We start from the raw sequence: 16,000 nt of genomic DNA, 5'->3' as shown, positions 1-16,000 counted from the left end.
CTCGTCACAGCACACAATTACAACACAACCTGAACCGAGCAGGGCAATAATGATGATGATGAAACAATAACAATACGATATCAATATCAATATCAAACAATATCTTTAGGTGGTTATATCAATGCAGTAAAAGTGGATATCCTGCCTAAATTTGCTTTGCTATTTCAGTGTGTCCCTATCTTTATCTTGAAATCATACTTTAGAAAACTAGATGGGACAATTTTAGGGTTTATATGAAGATCAAAGAATCCAAGAATCCACAAAATATCTCTGCAGAGACATTTAATCTTAAGTGGCACGACATTACTGAATTTCAGCTTCTACGACTGTGCAGCTTTCATGTACTTAGTTTGTGGTTGAATGCTGCTTTCTAACATCCTGTCCTAGCTTGGTTACTATCAAAACTATCTTCTTATAAATCAGCTACAGTGGTTATCCTGATTTATACTCCCAATCTTACTGCCTGCACAGTGTCCTGCAAACACATCCTAGCTAAAACGACTCTCCAAATCTGTAATCAGCTTAGATGGTTATCATCAAGGAGGCCCCTATAGCCATAAGTCAAGCTTTTCTGCTGTCTCTAGCAGACAGAGTCTTTACCATGTGGGCTGCTTTCGGTATGGAGTCATTTCGGTATTTGAATAATGAAGGCATCTTTGCTTTTTTCCAACAGCTGCCAGCCAAATTTGATATCGCTAATAGTTGTTTTAGATCCCTACAGGTTCATAGCTTTAAACGGGACACTACCTCCCAATTTCTTTCTCAGCTCGCAGATCTCCTCATCGATTCATTCTTTTTACCTCCCCCTGCCTCAAAAGCTATCATTTCCTGTAGCTATGAAAGAATCCTCTCTCTCCAGGACTCCACTATCAAGTATCAAAAAGGCCTGGGAACAAGACTTAGGTAAAGAACTCTCAAATGATTTAAGGGAAGATATTCTTTCTCGTGCTCATTCTTCCTCTTTTTGTGCAAACACAGTCTAATTCTATGCGAAATCCTACATGGCACCCATTGGACTACACTTAGGCTCTTTCAAGTGTACCCTAATGTTAATCCTCTCTGAGTCAGGTGGCAATAAGCTCCTGCCTCTTTGATTCATATAGTTTTGGGTCATGTCCATCTATTCACAACTATTGGTGCAAAATCTGTAACCCATTATCTACTGTTCTCCAGGTGCTGTTTGATCCAATAGCACTTTTTTGGGGTTCTGTCACCTTCTGTGGCTCCTCAAAATCAAAGTAGACCTTTTGCCCTATTGTACTTAGAATTGCTGGCTAGATGGCTAATACAACTTCATTGGAAGTCAGTCTTCCCCCATCTGATGAGGCTTAGATCAAAGACGTTGTTTGATGTGGGTGTGGTGGGTGAGCACAGGTATCTTGCAGTTTTGTACCGTTTTCTGTTTCTGGGTCATAATAGGTAAATGATCATGACACATTTCTGCATGTTGTCAAAGACTGTGCACACTGATGTAAAAACGTTAAAAAAAAGAAAAGTAACACTCCATAATGTTGAATTTGCACGCAGATTATCTGTCTATCAACATTTTACTGTGATGAAAATAACGTTTCATGTAATCTCATGTACATATCTGAAAGAATGCATTGCATATGATACATAAATAATATAGAACAGCTATTTATTTTTTTATTTTAAGAAATGTGAACCACGTGTGCATGGTAAAAACAATCCTAATCAATTTTCTTTTGTATCCCTATCTAAATGGGTAATGTGTGGGGATGGCTGTGTGTGTGTGTGTGTGTGTGTGTGTGTGTGTGTGTGTGTGTGTGTGTGTGTGTGTGTGTGTGTGTGTGTGTGTGTGTGTGTGTGTGTGTTTGGGGACTTTGTGGTGGTGGCTGGCATATGAAATCCCGCCTCAGGTGCCACACTGGGTTGGGCCGGCGCTGACGGGAGGAACATATTGCATAGAGAACATGCATGATATCTTGACCACTGAGTGTAATGAAAGCCATATCCAGTTCAGGTTAAGTCCTAATCCTCATCCAGAGGATTTCCAAAGGATGCTGTGAAGGTTTCCTTGAAGGACACAAAAAGATTGGCCGTGGAGACCCACAATGTCAAGTCCAGGCTTACCACAATGCTCAGTTAATGCCCTGTCAATCAAACTGAGATGGTTCTGAAGGCTCCACCGCTGTGATTGATGCTTCAATTAACAACCTGCTCTGACCTCCAGAATTGTTCATTCGAAATTGTAATTAAGCAATTAGGGGCAATTAAGAAACAGAGATTGCTGAATGAAAATCAGAAGACAATTTGAGAGTGAGAGAGAGAGAAACAGAGGGGGGAGACTGTCTGGAGTAAACCTCTCCGAAACAAACAAAAGCCCATTCTCGCTGCTGAAACTCCAGAGACCTCTCAACTTGTAGTGAACTTGCAGCAGCTGCAAACAGTTTTGTGTAAAACCTAGAAGGTCAAACGAATGAATTTTGTCAGACAAGTACTTATCTGCTGCATATTAATTAGAGCAGGGTGTGGGAGTACGGCGAGGGCCGTAAATGCTGGGCTTATCTTTACACGGAAAGGAAAAAGGAGCTGATTGAAGCAGGATTACAAGCTCCTGAATAAAGCTCTTGCCACCAGCAGCACACCTTTTTGAGGAGAAGAAGAGCTGCTGCTTGTTCAGGGGGAAAAAAAAAAAAAAAAAAAAGTTCAACGTGCTGCTCAATACATGCACAATACATGTTAAACAAAATTAAATAAATACTTAAATAAATAACAGCTGTGGAAGCATGACAGTTTTCTTTGTTCATAGCTGGTTCAGAATGGTTTTGAAGTGACCAGCATTATTCAAGTGGATGTAAAGGCAGGTCTCTAGTTGTGTATTTTTCATAAACTCAAAGACTATAACATCCAACAGATGGTTCGGGGATGAGGGTGTGAGACATAACAGACTTGGGGGTCATTGAAAGAAAAGATTAATCAGTGTTGTGTTTTTATTTTGCCACTGATGACTTGGTGGGAGCAATAAGTGCATACTGGACTCTGAATGTCACGTTAAGCCTTCAATTAAGCTGTTTCCCTAGAATAGATAGGTGAGTGCTCAGCCGGCTGTTAGCCCTCCACTGGGCACTCGTTTATTTATTTGTTTGTTGCCTTTTCTATTTTAAGAGCAAATCCTGGACAGAGATAAAGTTCCCTAGTGAGGATAGTCCTTTCAGGGCTTCAGCTGCTTTTTTCTTTTTTTTTTTACTTTTGAGACACTTCAGAAAACAAGTACAGTGCATCGTGAAAGTGTTCACAGCACATCAGTTTCTATACATTTTGTTAAGTTACAGCCTTCTCAATATTGATTCAATTCATTTTAACGTCAAAATTCTACAGACAATATACCAAAATGACAACATGGAAAGAGTTTTTAGAAATGCTTGTAAATTTATTAAAAAACAAAAACTAATAGTAAATCACATGGATTCACAGTATTTGCCACGAAGCTCAAAACAGAGCTTCCTGTTTCCACTGATCCACCTTGAGATGTTTTTACAGCTTGACTTTGGTGCACTTGTTGTAAATTCAATTGATATGATCATGGAAAGCTTCACATCTGCTGATATAAGGTCCCTTTATATAAAGAGTGAAGAGCTGTGAATACGTGGTTTTGAGTCAGGCTGATTTTTGTGTCAGGTGAGAGCAAGCGTCAACATTAGTCTGTTTGTCGTGAGATGGTTGTCGTTGTCGTATCCAGTCAAAAAAAGCATGAAATGATAATCGCACCTGCAGAAAGGCTGATTTAAGCCACTGCAATGACCTTCGGTAGTTAGTTATTTCAATCCTTCAATTAAAGTTTCACTCTTGAATCATTGTTTGAAATGTCAGTATTTGCAGTTCAACAGCTACACTTGTCAGGTGTCCTCCTGTGTCCTAATCATGTCTGTCTGTCTCATCTGTTTCCATCCTTCTTGTTTTATTTTGTACTCACACTTGCTCTTCCTGTCTACCCATCTTATTTCTGATTTAATTGATGCATTTCACCTGTGTCTCCCCCTTTCCCACATGTCTGCGCCAGATCGTCTTCATACCCTGAATCATTAAGATCCCGCATCCTTCCTTGTGTTCCCTTGTGTTTTTGCATGTCTTGGGTTTACAAGCTTTGCTTATGCTCTTGACTACTCATGTGGAATACCCTTTTGGATATCTTCACCTCCTTGAGCTTGAAAATAAATTATTTGAACCCTATTAAAGGTGTGGCGTCTTTTGGGTTTGACATGAATCATGGCAGAACTCTAAATGGTTGACATGCACACTAACACCTGGAGGAAAAACCCATGTTGTGACTTATTTGAGGAAGTTAGGATTTATCAGTTGATGAGGAAATAAATATTAGTTCATGGAAATGTTAGCTTAAAATCAGTTACAGAATATGAAGCACTTCATGTTTTTGGTCTGACTGTGATTTATATGTTAAAGAATGCATTTCAGAATTGGACATGTTAATTATGCACTAGTTCTTGTTTATTGTAAAAATACTTCATTACCCATGATTCAATGGCCTGATCATGTTGGTTGGTGTGAATTGAGCTTTATGGGAAGAAGAAAATGAATGAGATGAAGTGAAGTGTTAGAGGAAACATGGTTTTTGTAACCTGCATGTTAAGTTTTCCAAAAAAGCTGAAGTTCAATGGCAATAGCCAAAGTCTCATCCTTTTTGGACGTAGTTGAGCTAAACTGCAACAACCCATCACTTGACAGGCTTTGAGGCCTCATTATGACTTGTTAAACTGCTCAACTCCTGCAAAAATCAAAACATTCTGAATTCAACTTAGATGGCAAAGGCAGAATTAAAACCCAGTATAATATGTGAATCTTGAAACTGAGAAGCACACGTGGACTGCTTTCCCACAGAGACACACCAACGGAATTCCCAACATTTTTACTCCGTGAACCTCTACAGAGCATTTTATGAGTTAAAGGAGCCGGTTGAGGTGACAGGGCCACGGGGTCAATGACCCTCTAATGATGTAGCAGTGACAGAACATGGCAGATGGCATGACCTGCTTCATGGATGAGAGTAAATGACACAAAACTCTGCCTCCCTCTATCGCCATCTACATTATCTTTCTCTCTCGCACTCAGTCTGCACCATGCGCTAGAATTGATGATGGTATTTGTCTGTTTATGAACACAGAGGTGACTCGTAATCAGGCTGAACGGCACAGGCAGCCCACTGCTTCGGGCCTGTTAGTGCCACATTAGCTGGCACATCTGTTGGGAGGGTTTGGCAGGAGAGCATAAGAAGGAGAAGAGAAGGAGGGCAATAGGTACAGAGGGGAAGACGTGCTATGAAAATACAGCAGAGAAGAGCGAGATGGGAGGTAAAGAAAAAAAAAACGATTTGAAATATTATGTAAAAAATTAAGATAAGGTAAAAGCCTTTGAACCAAGTTGAGAAAAATGGCATAGAAATTGCTACAGTATGAGAGTTTCCTGTGAAAGGCAGACAATTCAGCTTCCAACGGAGGGAGAATAAAGAGAGGGATGATGGAAGGATTGAAACGACGCAGGGATGATGGGGAAAAAATTGGCCGTAAATCTCAGAAATGGATCAGAAATGGTTGGCTGACACCAGAGGACATTTTTACACACATAGAGTGGAGAGAGAAGGCAGGGAGGCTGAGAGAACTACACAAACACACACACACACACACACACACACACACACACACACACACACACACACACACACACACACACACACAAGCAGTTGCCAACTTCACACATAAGGCAAATCAGACCATTGAACAAGGAAAGCAGACAGATAACAAAGGGGACTCTGGAGGAGCAGTAGAGGAGTCAAAGAAGGAGGGCTTTAAGGGGATTTCAAGGTAGAAAATTCATCTAGGTGCTATGACAGGACCTAATACATTTGTTTCAAATAGAAAATTAATTTTGTAATATTGAAAAGGTCAAAAATAAGCTCAGGAAACAATGACCTCTCTGTCATCCTTAACAAATTATCCAAAATGGCAGTGTCAGATTGGTGGGAATACATCGGCTGGTGATGAATGCTTCTGCTAATCAGCCAATCAAAAAGAATTCTTCTTCTGCACTTGATAAATGAGCTGGAAAAGCAACGCTTTAGGAAGGAGATGGGTCCATTTGTTTCTTTGGTCTCTTTTCCTTTTTTTCTGACCTCCTGCTCCATTTCTCTCTTTTCAAAACAAACAACAGGGTAGCTTGGGAACAGATTATAGCTCCTTGCATCACTGACTCTTTCAGCTATTTTCCCTGCTGACCAATGTTCAGCCTGCAGATGGTAAATGATGGAATTTCATAAAACAGTTTTAGCAAGCTTGCCTTCAGATTGATGGGAGGGAAGTTTGCTGCCAGTTTATAAGCAAATACTAAGTTGCCATTCAAACAATGGCAACACCTCATCACAAAGATATTGAACATTTTAAATTATATTTATTATGCCACCTAATCCTGAGCCAGAGACCCATTTAAAAATGTGTTCAGCAGTTTCAGGAGGCCAAGATCAGAAGAGCTGCAAACAAGCAGAACTCTGTTGTATGATTAGCTCATTATCTGCTCTTCTGCTTCGGAAATAAACAGATTTTTCTACTCCATCAAACAAATAGACGTATCAGACCTTTGGATATTTTCATCTGAAATTTGCGCATGTGTGAGTGTACCTATTGACAGTAATGTTCATAACACTGCAAATTAATCAATATGAACTAGATTCTGCATGCTGAGTTCAGGTTTTGCACTGTCAATGTTGAGAAGACAGCTAAAAATATTTCAGTCATGCACTTCAGGTAAACCCACGAGCACAAAATATTCATCACATTTTACTGATTATGAGGCTAAAAAAAGAGCTGGAGCTCCACTCCAATTTACAAAAAATTGAGGATTACGATATGGTTTTTGGGTTAAGGGTACAGCTAAGTTAAGGTCAAGGTAAGGATCAGGATTAGGGTAAGGTCATGATTTTTGACGGGTAAGGTTAGTGCAAAAGCTTAGGAAGATCTGTGCACAGGGATGTACACAAAGTGGCTTGTATTTTATTGGGATTTCATTTAACCGACCAACACAACAGGTCACATAGTACTGAAGTGTAAGAAAAATGATCTATGATTTTCAATATTTTTTCTTAATTAAAAAAACAAGTATTTCATGAAATCTTTCAGATCTCAATGGATGCTGCCTCTTCTTTATTTGGGAAGTGATACATTTCTGCCCTTGATGTCAAGTCAAGTCATAACTTACAACAATCATGGATGATTCAAACTTGATGGGAGTGAAGACATATTTTGAAGCATCAGTACTTAAGTTTATAGTTTGCACCATAAACTGTGGCAAATGTCCTGAAAAGTGTTAAATTTCTGAACAAATGTCAGATGAAAGTTCCCAGATATCAATATCAGCGCACCGTATATTGTATCTGCTACAAGGTTTGATTTAAATGATACTTGTCTGGGAACTTGGAGGCAGTTATTAAAGTTAAAACCTGAAGAGAACAAGGAAAGTATTTCACCAACAGAAAAAGAGTGCTGCTGAATTCACAATGACGGGGAATCGCTTTGCAGTGACTTAAGGTGTCTGTCACCAGGATGGCTGATGGGGTTTCAAACTGAATAGTCATTTTGCAGCACAGGGCAATGTGACTTTGAATTATGATGCCTTATGCAAAAAACTGGTGGAGTTTAAAGGAGCATAGAAGTCGCTATGATTGACAAAGCCTCTGCGTCAGAGTTCTGTTCATAAAGGCACACAGGCGACTTTGTACCGCATCCTCAATTCGAAATGCCTCCTCTGTTTGAATGATATAGTGTAGTCCCTGTTCAGTGAGATTTGACAACAAATCTGAAAAATATTTTCCACTATTACTGAATAAATCATTATAGACAACTTTCTACATTTTTTTTACTGTTCTACTCATAGAATAGGCACATGTCGAATAGATTTTATTCTTTTTTTTATTGAACCAGGCCAGTCCAGTTCAGACACAGTGATCTCTTGACCTCAGGGAAGCCTGGACAAGACAGCAAATGAAGGAAAACAGAGGGTAAAACAGGGAACACATGAAGTTAAACAGTTTTTATCATTAGCAAATCCCAGCAAGCATGAAGAGAGAGTGAGACATTTACCTTTTTAACCACAATATTACTTCTGTGTTTCTGTGGTTAATGGAAGAACTAGAAAGTGAAATTTAAAAAGAGAGTGGACTTTAGGGTGACCTGCCTATATATATATATATATATATATATATATATATATACATATATATATATATATATATATATATATATATATATATATATATATATATATATATATTTGTAAAAGATTACAGTTTTCAAATTTATAAGAGTTTTACAATGTGCAACAATTTTAGAACTGTCATTCTCAAACTGTGGTACAAGGGGAAGTCATAAAAATATATTACATTTAACTTTGTAATAAGCAGTCAAGCTATAAATAGGTCCATAGCTGATCGTCGAAGCATCCATGTATATTCAGATCAGCCATAATTGTGTGAGGTGAAGAGCTCCATATTTTCTCAGGTGAATCGCAATGTGAACAATCTGAGGACTTTTTTTTAAACAAAGCAGTGAGGCAATGAACATTTGCAAAGTTACATAAATAATGATTGAATGCCAGGACTTTTAGTTTCTCTTTCAAAAATTAAGTCCCTTCCAAAAATAAGTTTTTAAAGGAATCTCTAATGATTTATATGAAGTCAACACGCCTTAAAAAAGACACTGTGTATCAACACAGTCAAAAATTTCAGTTTCTACTTCGGGGTTCAGCTCAGAAGCAGTATTTCTTTTAAGTAAAGGAGAAGTACTTACTGAAAACAAAGTCTTGTATCTCCATGTGTGAGTACTTTTGTCAAAGCTACTTTTAGACTTTGCAAACTTTAGCTTTAGCTAAAGTTATACGAACATATTTCATGCCATTATTTTAATTTTCAACAAGTAACCACAGTGTAAGCAGCTGGAAAATGAAGCATGTACGGTAGCAGAGCTCAACCGTTTTGCTGTTTTTGTTTCCGTCCAACCCAGCCTCATTAGACTCCATGCCCGCTGTGTGAGCTGAGCATGAATGGAGGGCAGCAGCACAGGGCCTCCTGGCTGCAGAGTTGGCATTGAAACTGGCATCTGGGAGCCCTAGACATGAGTAGTGTGTCTGATGGGATTAACTGGCTGTGGCAAGAGAGAGAGACAGACAGAGAAGGAGAGGTTGCCCAAGCCTCCAAATTAACTCTGCAAGACTGAAGGCAATCGTCAGGGAGAAGGGAGGGAGGCTGAAGCGGGACGAGTGCTGGTGAAGGGTTATCAACATAGAAGGGGTGGTAATTTGACCAGCAGGAGCAAACATATGGCCCAATACCGTGTTGACTGGAAGCTGCATTTACAGAGATTGAGAAGTCACATTTGCTGTGGTAGCAGGCGGTTTTGATGTTTCATATGACTGTGAAAATATACAGGAAGCAAATTGAATGTGCGAGAGACTAAATTTATTTAAGTCTGGAAGAAATGATTGCTTCTGAGATGTTCTTAGCCTAATTCCTGCTGATACAGATTATGACCTTTGGCTCAATAGAATTATTTTTTGTGGCCTATAGAATTTAGAAATGTTTTATTTCATTTATCAATTTATTTTAAATGCAAGTCAGTATAGCAGCAGAAAGCCGTTTTGTTTCGCTATTTGCAAGATTATTTGATTACTTGGTTTTACACACACAAACACACAGACACAGACACAGACCCACACACACACACACACACACACACACACACACACACACACACACACACACACACACACACACAAATTTGACAGTGACAAATTTGCATGCTGGCTTGTAGAAATAATTCCCATATTTGGGTTTTTAAGAAAACCCATTTGTTTTTGTTAATACTGCTGTTTGGGAAATGTGTCTGTTTGCATGTCCAAAGTGAGTCTTGATAGTTGTGTGTATGTATGAGTGCATGTGTGCATGTGTGCGTGCGTGTGTGTGTGTGTGTGCGCATGTGTGTGTGTGTGTGTGTGTGTGTGTGTGTGTGTGTGTGTGTGTGTGTGTGTGAATTTGACAGGCATGAGTGGATCACCCTTCCATGACAGAGTCTATCGATCAGTGTGTCAGCGTCGAGGGAAAAGGTTAATCTGCGCGATGCCAGCCCCGCGTCTCACCCCAGCTCTGGCCTGCCCTGCATCCCGCCCTAGCCTGCTCCCTCTCTTATCAGGATTAGAGGAGTGTACAAAAGGGCAGAGTATTCCCAGGACGCACACTGACCTTCAGTAATCCCACCAACCTGCCGCTCTGCTTATAATTAACATCAGAAACAAAGAGGAAAAATCCCTGGCCTGCCAGTGCAGCATTCCTCTGACTGAAAATCTAAAACTGGAGAAAGAAAAAGTTACACTGGAGTTAAAGACTGAGTCTTGCTTCAGTAAAATGTTTTGAATGGCCAGGAGAGCCTATCTGACATTCTGGAGGTGCTGACTATCCTATCCATGCTCCCCAGAGCGCACACCCTAAATACAGATTGGAGGAACATGCTGAACCAAGCAGAGAGAAAGAAAACGGTTCTTGGGACGGGCAGACATTACTGGTGGTAAAAATGAACATTGAGCACGTAAGTGCGTGTGTGCATGCCTGCGTGTGCGTATGTGTTACTGCGGTACACACCGGGTCTTGGTTCATCTGCACGATGAGCTGCTTAACAGCGTGCAGCGTGGGGTGGGCCCAGGGAGAGGGATCCTGCCAGTGGCGATTCAGATCGAAGCCCATCAGAGAGCACCTGCACACAGGCACAGACAGAAACACACATTCACCGGTGGATATTTAGAGGAAAAGCTTGATGCAGTTTGGATTAAAAAGCACATTCCAACACAATAAAATCAGTAATTGGCATATTAATAATTGCAGGTACCTTGTTACTCTTCTCAAGCTTTGTGTCTTGTGTGTGTATTTTTGCATGTTACTCTACCTTTCCTCTCACCTCTCCTCTATACCAGATCAACACATTATTGATAGTGTTTCATCAGCCATGACTGCTGTCAACAGTAATTTATAGAGCACGGTCAGCGATACTCTTTGTAAAAAGTGGTGCATCTTCCATGGCCAGTTTATTTCATGCTTCCTTGTGCAGGTTTCAGTGCTGAGCAGCCCACTGTGCACTCTGCCTCTGACTCTGTGTTGGTGAGGACAGATGAGCGTTACATGCTGATGGACAGATGCAGGCCTGTCCAGGCGCACGGGAGTTTAGTTTCTGATGAAATTTGAAAATATAGTATAACAACAATGCCCTGCATAGCTGATAAGACTGGTTTATTATACACATGAAATAGCAAACAACCCCCTCCCACCCCCCAATAAATAAATAATTAAAAAAAAAAAAAAAAAAAAAAAACCTCTGTAAGTGTTTTTCAAGAGCAAAATGTATTTAGCATGCACATCAGTATATTATCAACTTTGCCTTGAACACACCCAAAAAAATGATCCTGTTGTGCTCACAGATAAATCGATGGTCAGCTGGAAGAAATCACTTATTAGCTCAGACTTAAGTTTTTTATCTTTTTTTAAATGTTCACTTGATAACTGGAAAACAAACAAAGAGGGAAAGTGTGAGAAGAGAGAGGGGCGCTCAGCCCGTAACAGTGGTCCAGTTGGCAGGAAGCAGGACCTCAGATGTCACGATAATGTGGCCTGCACCTCAAACGTCTGACCATCTGCACACAGTGCCTTTTACCAACAGCCTCCAAATGCAATAATAGGCTGCTTACATGTAAAGATGCACCCTGATCTGCCCTGTTGTTGTCATATGCTTCACTGACATTTGCTGTAGCCAATGGTAATGACACAGGAGTTACTGATCCTGCAGGCCAACTGAGCAGAGCAGCCAGCCATAAACACACTGCTCATATCAGGTTAACTGCCATTGATTATTTGCCCTGCGTGCTTTCACTCTGCCTGGCCCGCCGCTGCCTTACACTGAGATGACTGTGTGGAACCAAGGTGGGCCTCTCTCTCTCGCTCTTTCTCTCTCTCTCTCTCTCTCTCTCTCTCTCTGTTTGTTTATTTGTGTATTTGTGTGTGTGTTTTGGCAACTAGGTGTCCATAAATAAGCAGAAGACACTGGTGAGTTGACAACGGTCACTATTCACTCTCTGTCAATAAGCTCCTTATTGCTAGTCAATAGGAACGTGGGCTAATGGAAACAGCCAGGCACCAATCACAGTCAACAATATCCCTGAGATCGTGATTGTGATAACAGTCGCTGCTGTTACATTTTTGTGGCAGTGACAACGTGCTGCCACTAGATGGCATTCACAAACACAGAGCAAGTGAGCTGCTGATGCTTATCTCAGTGGGCATTAGTATGCTAGGGGCTGAGCCTATTAAGTAAAAGGCAATTATGAAGAAGGGAAAGAGGAGAGAGAAAAATAGAGAAGAGGAGGATGCCTACAGAGCTGCAGAAACACTGTTAAAGACAGAGAGAAGGAGAGTGTGGACAAAGAAGCTGGCAGACAGAGCAGCCCTTCAGCCAAATACTATCTTCTAACAAATGCACTGCTGTGAGCTGTATAAATTCATTAAACTCCCAAAAGGTGGAGTTAAAAGGATTTAATCCCATGAAGAATGATACAAAACCATGTAACGTTTTGGTTCTGTTTAACAAAATGATGCATTTAAATTAAAGATTAACAAGTCTACTTGTGCGTACCTGTAGTTGCCCAGGTAGACTCCATCAGGATTGAGCATCGGGACGATCTTGAAGATCACGTGATCTCTCAGGATTTGAGCGACGGGATGCTGGCTCACCAGGAAGTCAATCACACCTGTCAAAAAATAGACACACACACACACACACACACACACACACACACACACACACACCACAGAGAGAGAGAGAGTGAGAGAGAGAGAGAGAGAGGGAGAGAGAGAGAGAAGGGAAATAGACTTGAAAAGAAAACCAAAGATGCACTCGCAGTTAATTGAGTTTTGAGAAACAAAAGGAGAAGAAAGGATGGCGAGGAGGCATCGTCAGGAATAGGAGACATCAGCCATAAATCGATAAACATGGAATGGAGCTGACGGCTGGAAAAACAGACAACACACGGCATCTGATTCATAATGATGCACTCACAAACACACACGTATGATGCACACACACTCATGATAGACAGATAGACAGATAGATAGATAGATAGATAGATAGATAGATAGATAGATAGACAGATATCATCCTTCTTCAGTTCAGCTATCTATAAACAAAGATGTAGGCCCCAGAAGGAGCGAAGCTGCCCACTCAGTCTGAGCAGGACGACGGAGCAGCAGAGTCATTAAATACTGCTAAAAATGTCTTTCGGGTTGTTGGACAGCAGACAAAGACAATTTCCCAAAGGTTCTCCGGTTTTTCAAGATGCTTTATTAGTTTTGAGTTAACGTAGCTCAATAGCAAAACTGCAACCCAACTATATATTTCCTGAGATAAAACAGAAGTTCTTGTGTCTGTTCTGTGAACTTCCCAGCATCTTGTGTTTATGTGAAAAGTTTTAGCCAAATATTAATGCTAACTACGAGTTTGCTCCACATTTGGCATATTTTAAAAGAAGCACACAAGTTTTGAAGATCAATGATACTGATAATGGAGTGATAATGCAACATTTCTTGATCACTGAAGGCATCAAAAGACAGAACAGATATTATCTAACATCTCTCAGCTTTTTTACAAGAAGCATTGCTTATTTCATAAGAGCATTATGATCAAGAAATCAGTGTTGTTTTAACAATCTCTTAATTTTTAAGCGATAATATCTTTATCTTATCAATACATTTAGGAAATGCAAATTAAATTGCGTGTGTGACAAAATATGTTGTAAAAATCTGAGGAATTTGAAACAAACTGCGAACTTGTTCTTTAAACATCTTGCACATTAGAACATTGTGTTACCAAACGACACATGGTGCATCTGAATTAATCCAACCACACCGGGCACCAACTGGACATTAAAACTTTACCTTGGCAGACGAACGAGGCCGGAGACTCTCCAGGGTGAACACGAGCTGTAAGAAACACCAGCTTCTTCTCCCTCTCTGGACTCAGGTGGTCTGTTGAGGAGCGGTGGGTCGGGAAAAAGAATGTGGGGAAAGGTGCAAAATAAAGAGAGGAACAAATATATGACATTGTTGAATCAAAAATGTAAAAAGATTAGAGTCTATGTTGTTATCAAGAGATGACATATATGCAGCTTATTATAATCCAGAGTGAGGCTGGGTCAAAGCACATGCTCATCTCGACTCCCATTTTCAGCCAGACTCACATGAATCAAACATCAAACCAACATGCAGCAAAGAATATTCAGGCGATGAGGTAAATTATACATCAACAGGGGTCAGGATCAGCTTGCAACAAGTGTGACCCGATAGGGGCCCTCTTTGTTAAATCGTCTAGTCTGGCTGAAGATTTCTCCTCAGCTCAGCTCTTCTCCTGCCCTTCACTCCAGCTCTGCTTTAGAGAGGTGTTGGACAAAGGTGTTACATTTCCAGCCGCTTCTATGGTGTAGTGTTGAGTGTATAACGGTTAGTAAACCTTTCAATGTTGAAATGACGGAATTTTATATACTTATTTGAGGCTGCAATCAAAACTTTGACAGCGATGTTTATTTTAGTTCAAATACTGTAAAAACAAAAGACCAAACAACAGGAAACCATATTGTTTCCACTCCACTTTCCTAGTCCCGTTTATATCCAGAGGTCAAAGTTTTGCTGTTTTCTTGGCCAGTGTTTCTCTTCTAATCTGTTGTTGCTAATGGATGAAAGTGATTGTGTGCCTCATTGCTATACACAAACTTAATATCTTATCGATCGCTCTCCTCTCTTCTGCTGAGCAGAGAAAATGGTAATTAGCAACAGGCTATGCACCTTTCCTTCCCCTTAATTCCAATTTAACATCCGAGAGCAGTGTGTGTGTGTGTGTGTGTGTGTGTGTGTGTGTGTGTGTGTGTGTGTGTGTGTGTGTGTGTGTGTGTCTGAGTAGTTAGTGTTCGTAAACAAAAAAAAAAAAAAAAAAAAAAGAAGAAGAAGAAGCTTTGTTCCATTTAAGCTCTCTGCCTCTGATTTTATTTAGCTTTTTCCTCCTCTGCCCTTCACAAAGACAAATGGGTTTGCCATTCAGGAGTCTCCATGGAGCGGGGCCGGCCGTTTGTTGTAAATGTGAGTGCTTGCGGTTTGGCCAGCCGCTGGGTGCTCGGTGGCTGTGAAATTCCATCACTTAGAATTTCTACTTTGGCCTTGACCCCAGGCCACCACACGGGCTCCTGATACAAGAGCACAGCCGTGACACACACTCAGAGACACACTCGCACGCCGCGCTCTGCAAAGCCGCAATCAGTGAAGGGGGGGGAGAGAAAAGGGAGGCAGAACCAGACGTACACACACAGCCATTTTCCCTACAGTAAAACCAAGAACCCAGAAAGTTGTCAGCCAAACCAGAGGCAGCTGCCAAGGTCCCGACTGTCAGGGAATTCAACCATCATGGCCATGCTACGTTTAGTCTCAGTGCTGGTGTGCCCTTGCTGCTCCATCAAAACAATCTCTTCCAGCAGGCTCCTGTAGCTTACAATGGATGTACCGTTTATCCCACGTCATTCTGTGTGTCTGTGTGTGTGTGTGGAAAACTATGTCTCCTCAGGGCTCTCACAAATGCTCCCCAAGTAGCTGTTGTGTTTATGAGTCTGTATCTCTGCATTCTCTATCTGGCTGTGCGCAGCCAAGCATTGTAGCACAAAATTAAGTCCCGCTATTCCATAGGCAGCCCGGCATCCACAGGGATCCTGATGGATACGACCACCGAAGCTGGGGATATATGTAAAGGGAGTTCAAACTTAAACTTAAATCTGTGTGGCATATAATGTGAAGGTGAGGGTCAACCTCTGGAGCGCAGTAATGCAGCAGCATATCCTGACCTGAAGGTGTCAGTAGAGATCAGCGGCAAAGGGGGGCCGGAGTCTAGAGAGGAGACAGTAC

The 16,000-nt window shown here is 40.9% G+C and overlaps 1 protein-coding gene across 1 annotated transcript in view; it reads right to left on the bottom strand.

Annotated features, from left to right (window-relative positions):
* Window positions 1-15,516, bottom strand: part of LOC115382053 (cytosolic carboxypeptidase 6-like) — a 34,122-nt gene extending 18,606 nt beyond the window's left edge. The window contains exons 1-5 of the mRNA XM_030083696.1: window positions 15,489-15,516; window positions 15,259-15,291; window positions 13,994-14,083; window positions 12,696-12,810; window positions 10,658-10,769 (exon numbers count right to left, since the gene is read on the bottom strand). Of these exons, the coding sequence (XP_029939556.1) occupies window positions 10,658-10,769; window positions 12,696-12,810; window positions 13,994-14,083; window positions 15,259-15,291; window positions 15,489-15,516 (378 nt within the window). The remainder of the gene's footprint in view (window positions 1-10,657; window positions 10,770-12,695; window positions 12,811-13,993; window positions 14,084-15,258; window positions 15,292-15,488) is intronic.
* Between the last annotated feature and the right edge of the window lie 484 nt (window positions 15,517-16,000).

The sequence above is a fragment of the Salarias fasciatus genome, chromosome 23, assembly GCF_902148845.1.
Source record: "Salarias fasciatus chromosome 23, fSalaFa1.1, whole genome shotgun sequence".
NCBI lineage: Eukaryota > Metazoa > Chordata > Actinopteri > Blenniiformes > Blenniidae > Salarias > Salarias fasciatus.
Note: the sequence above shows the minus strand (reverse complement) of the source record. Positions and strands in the feature narration are given on the sequence as shown.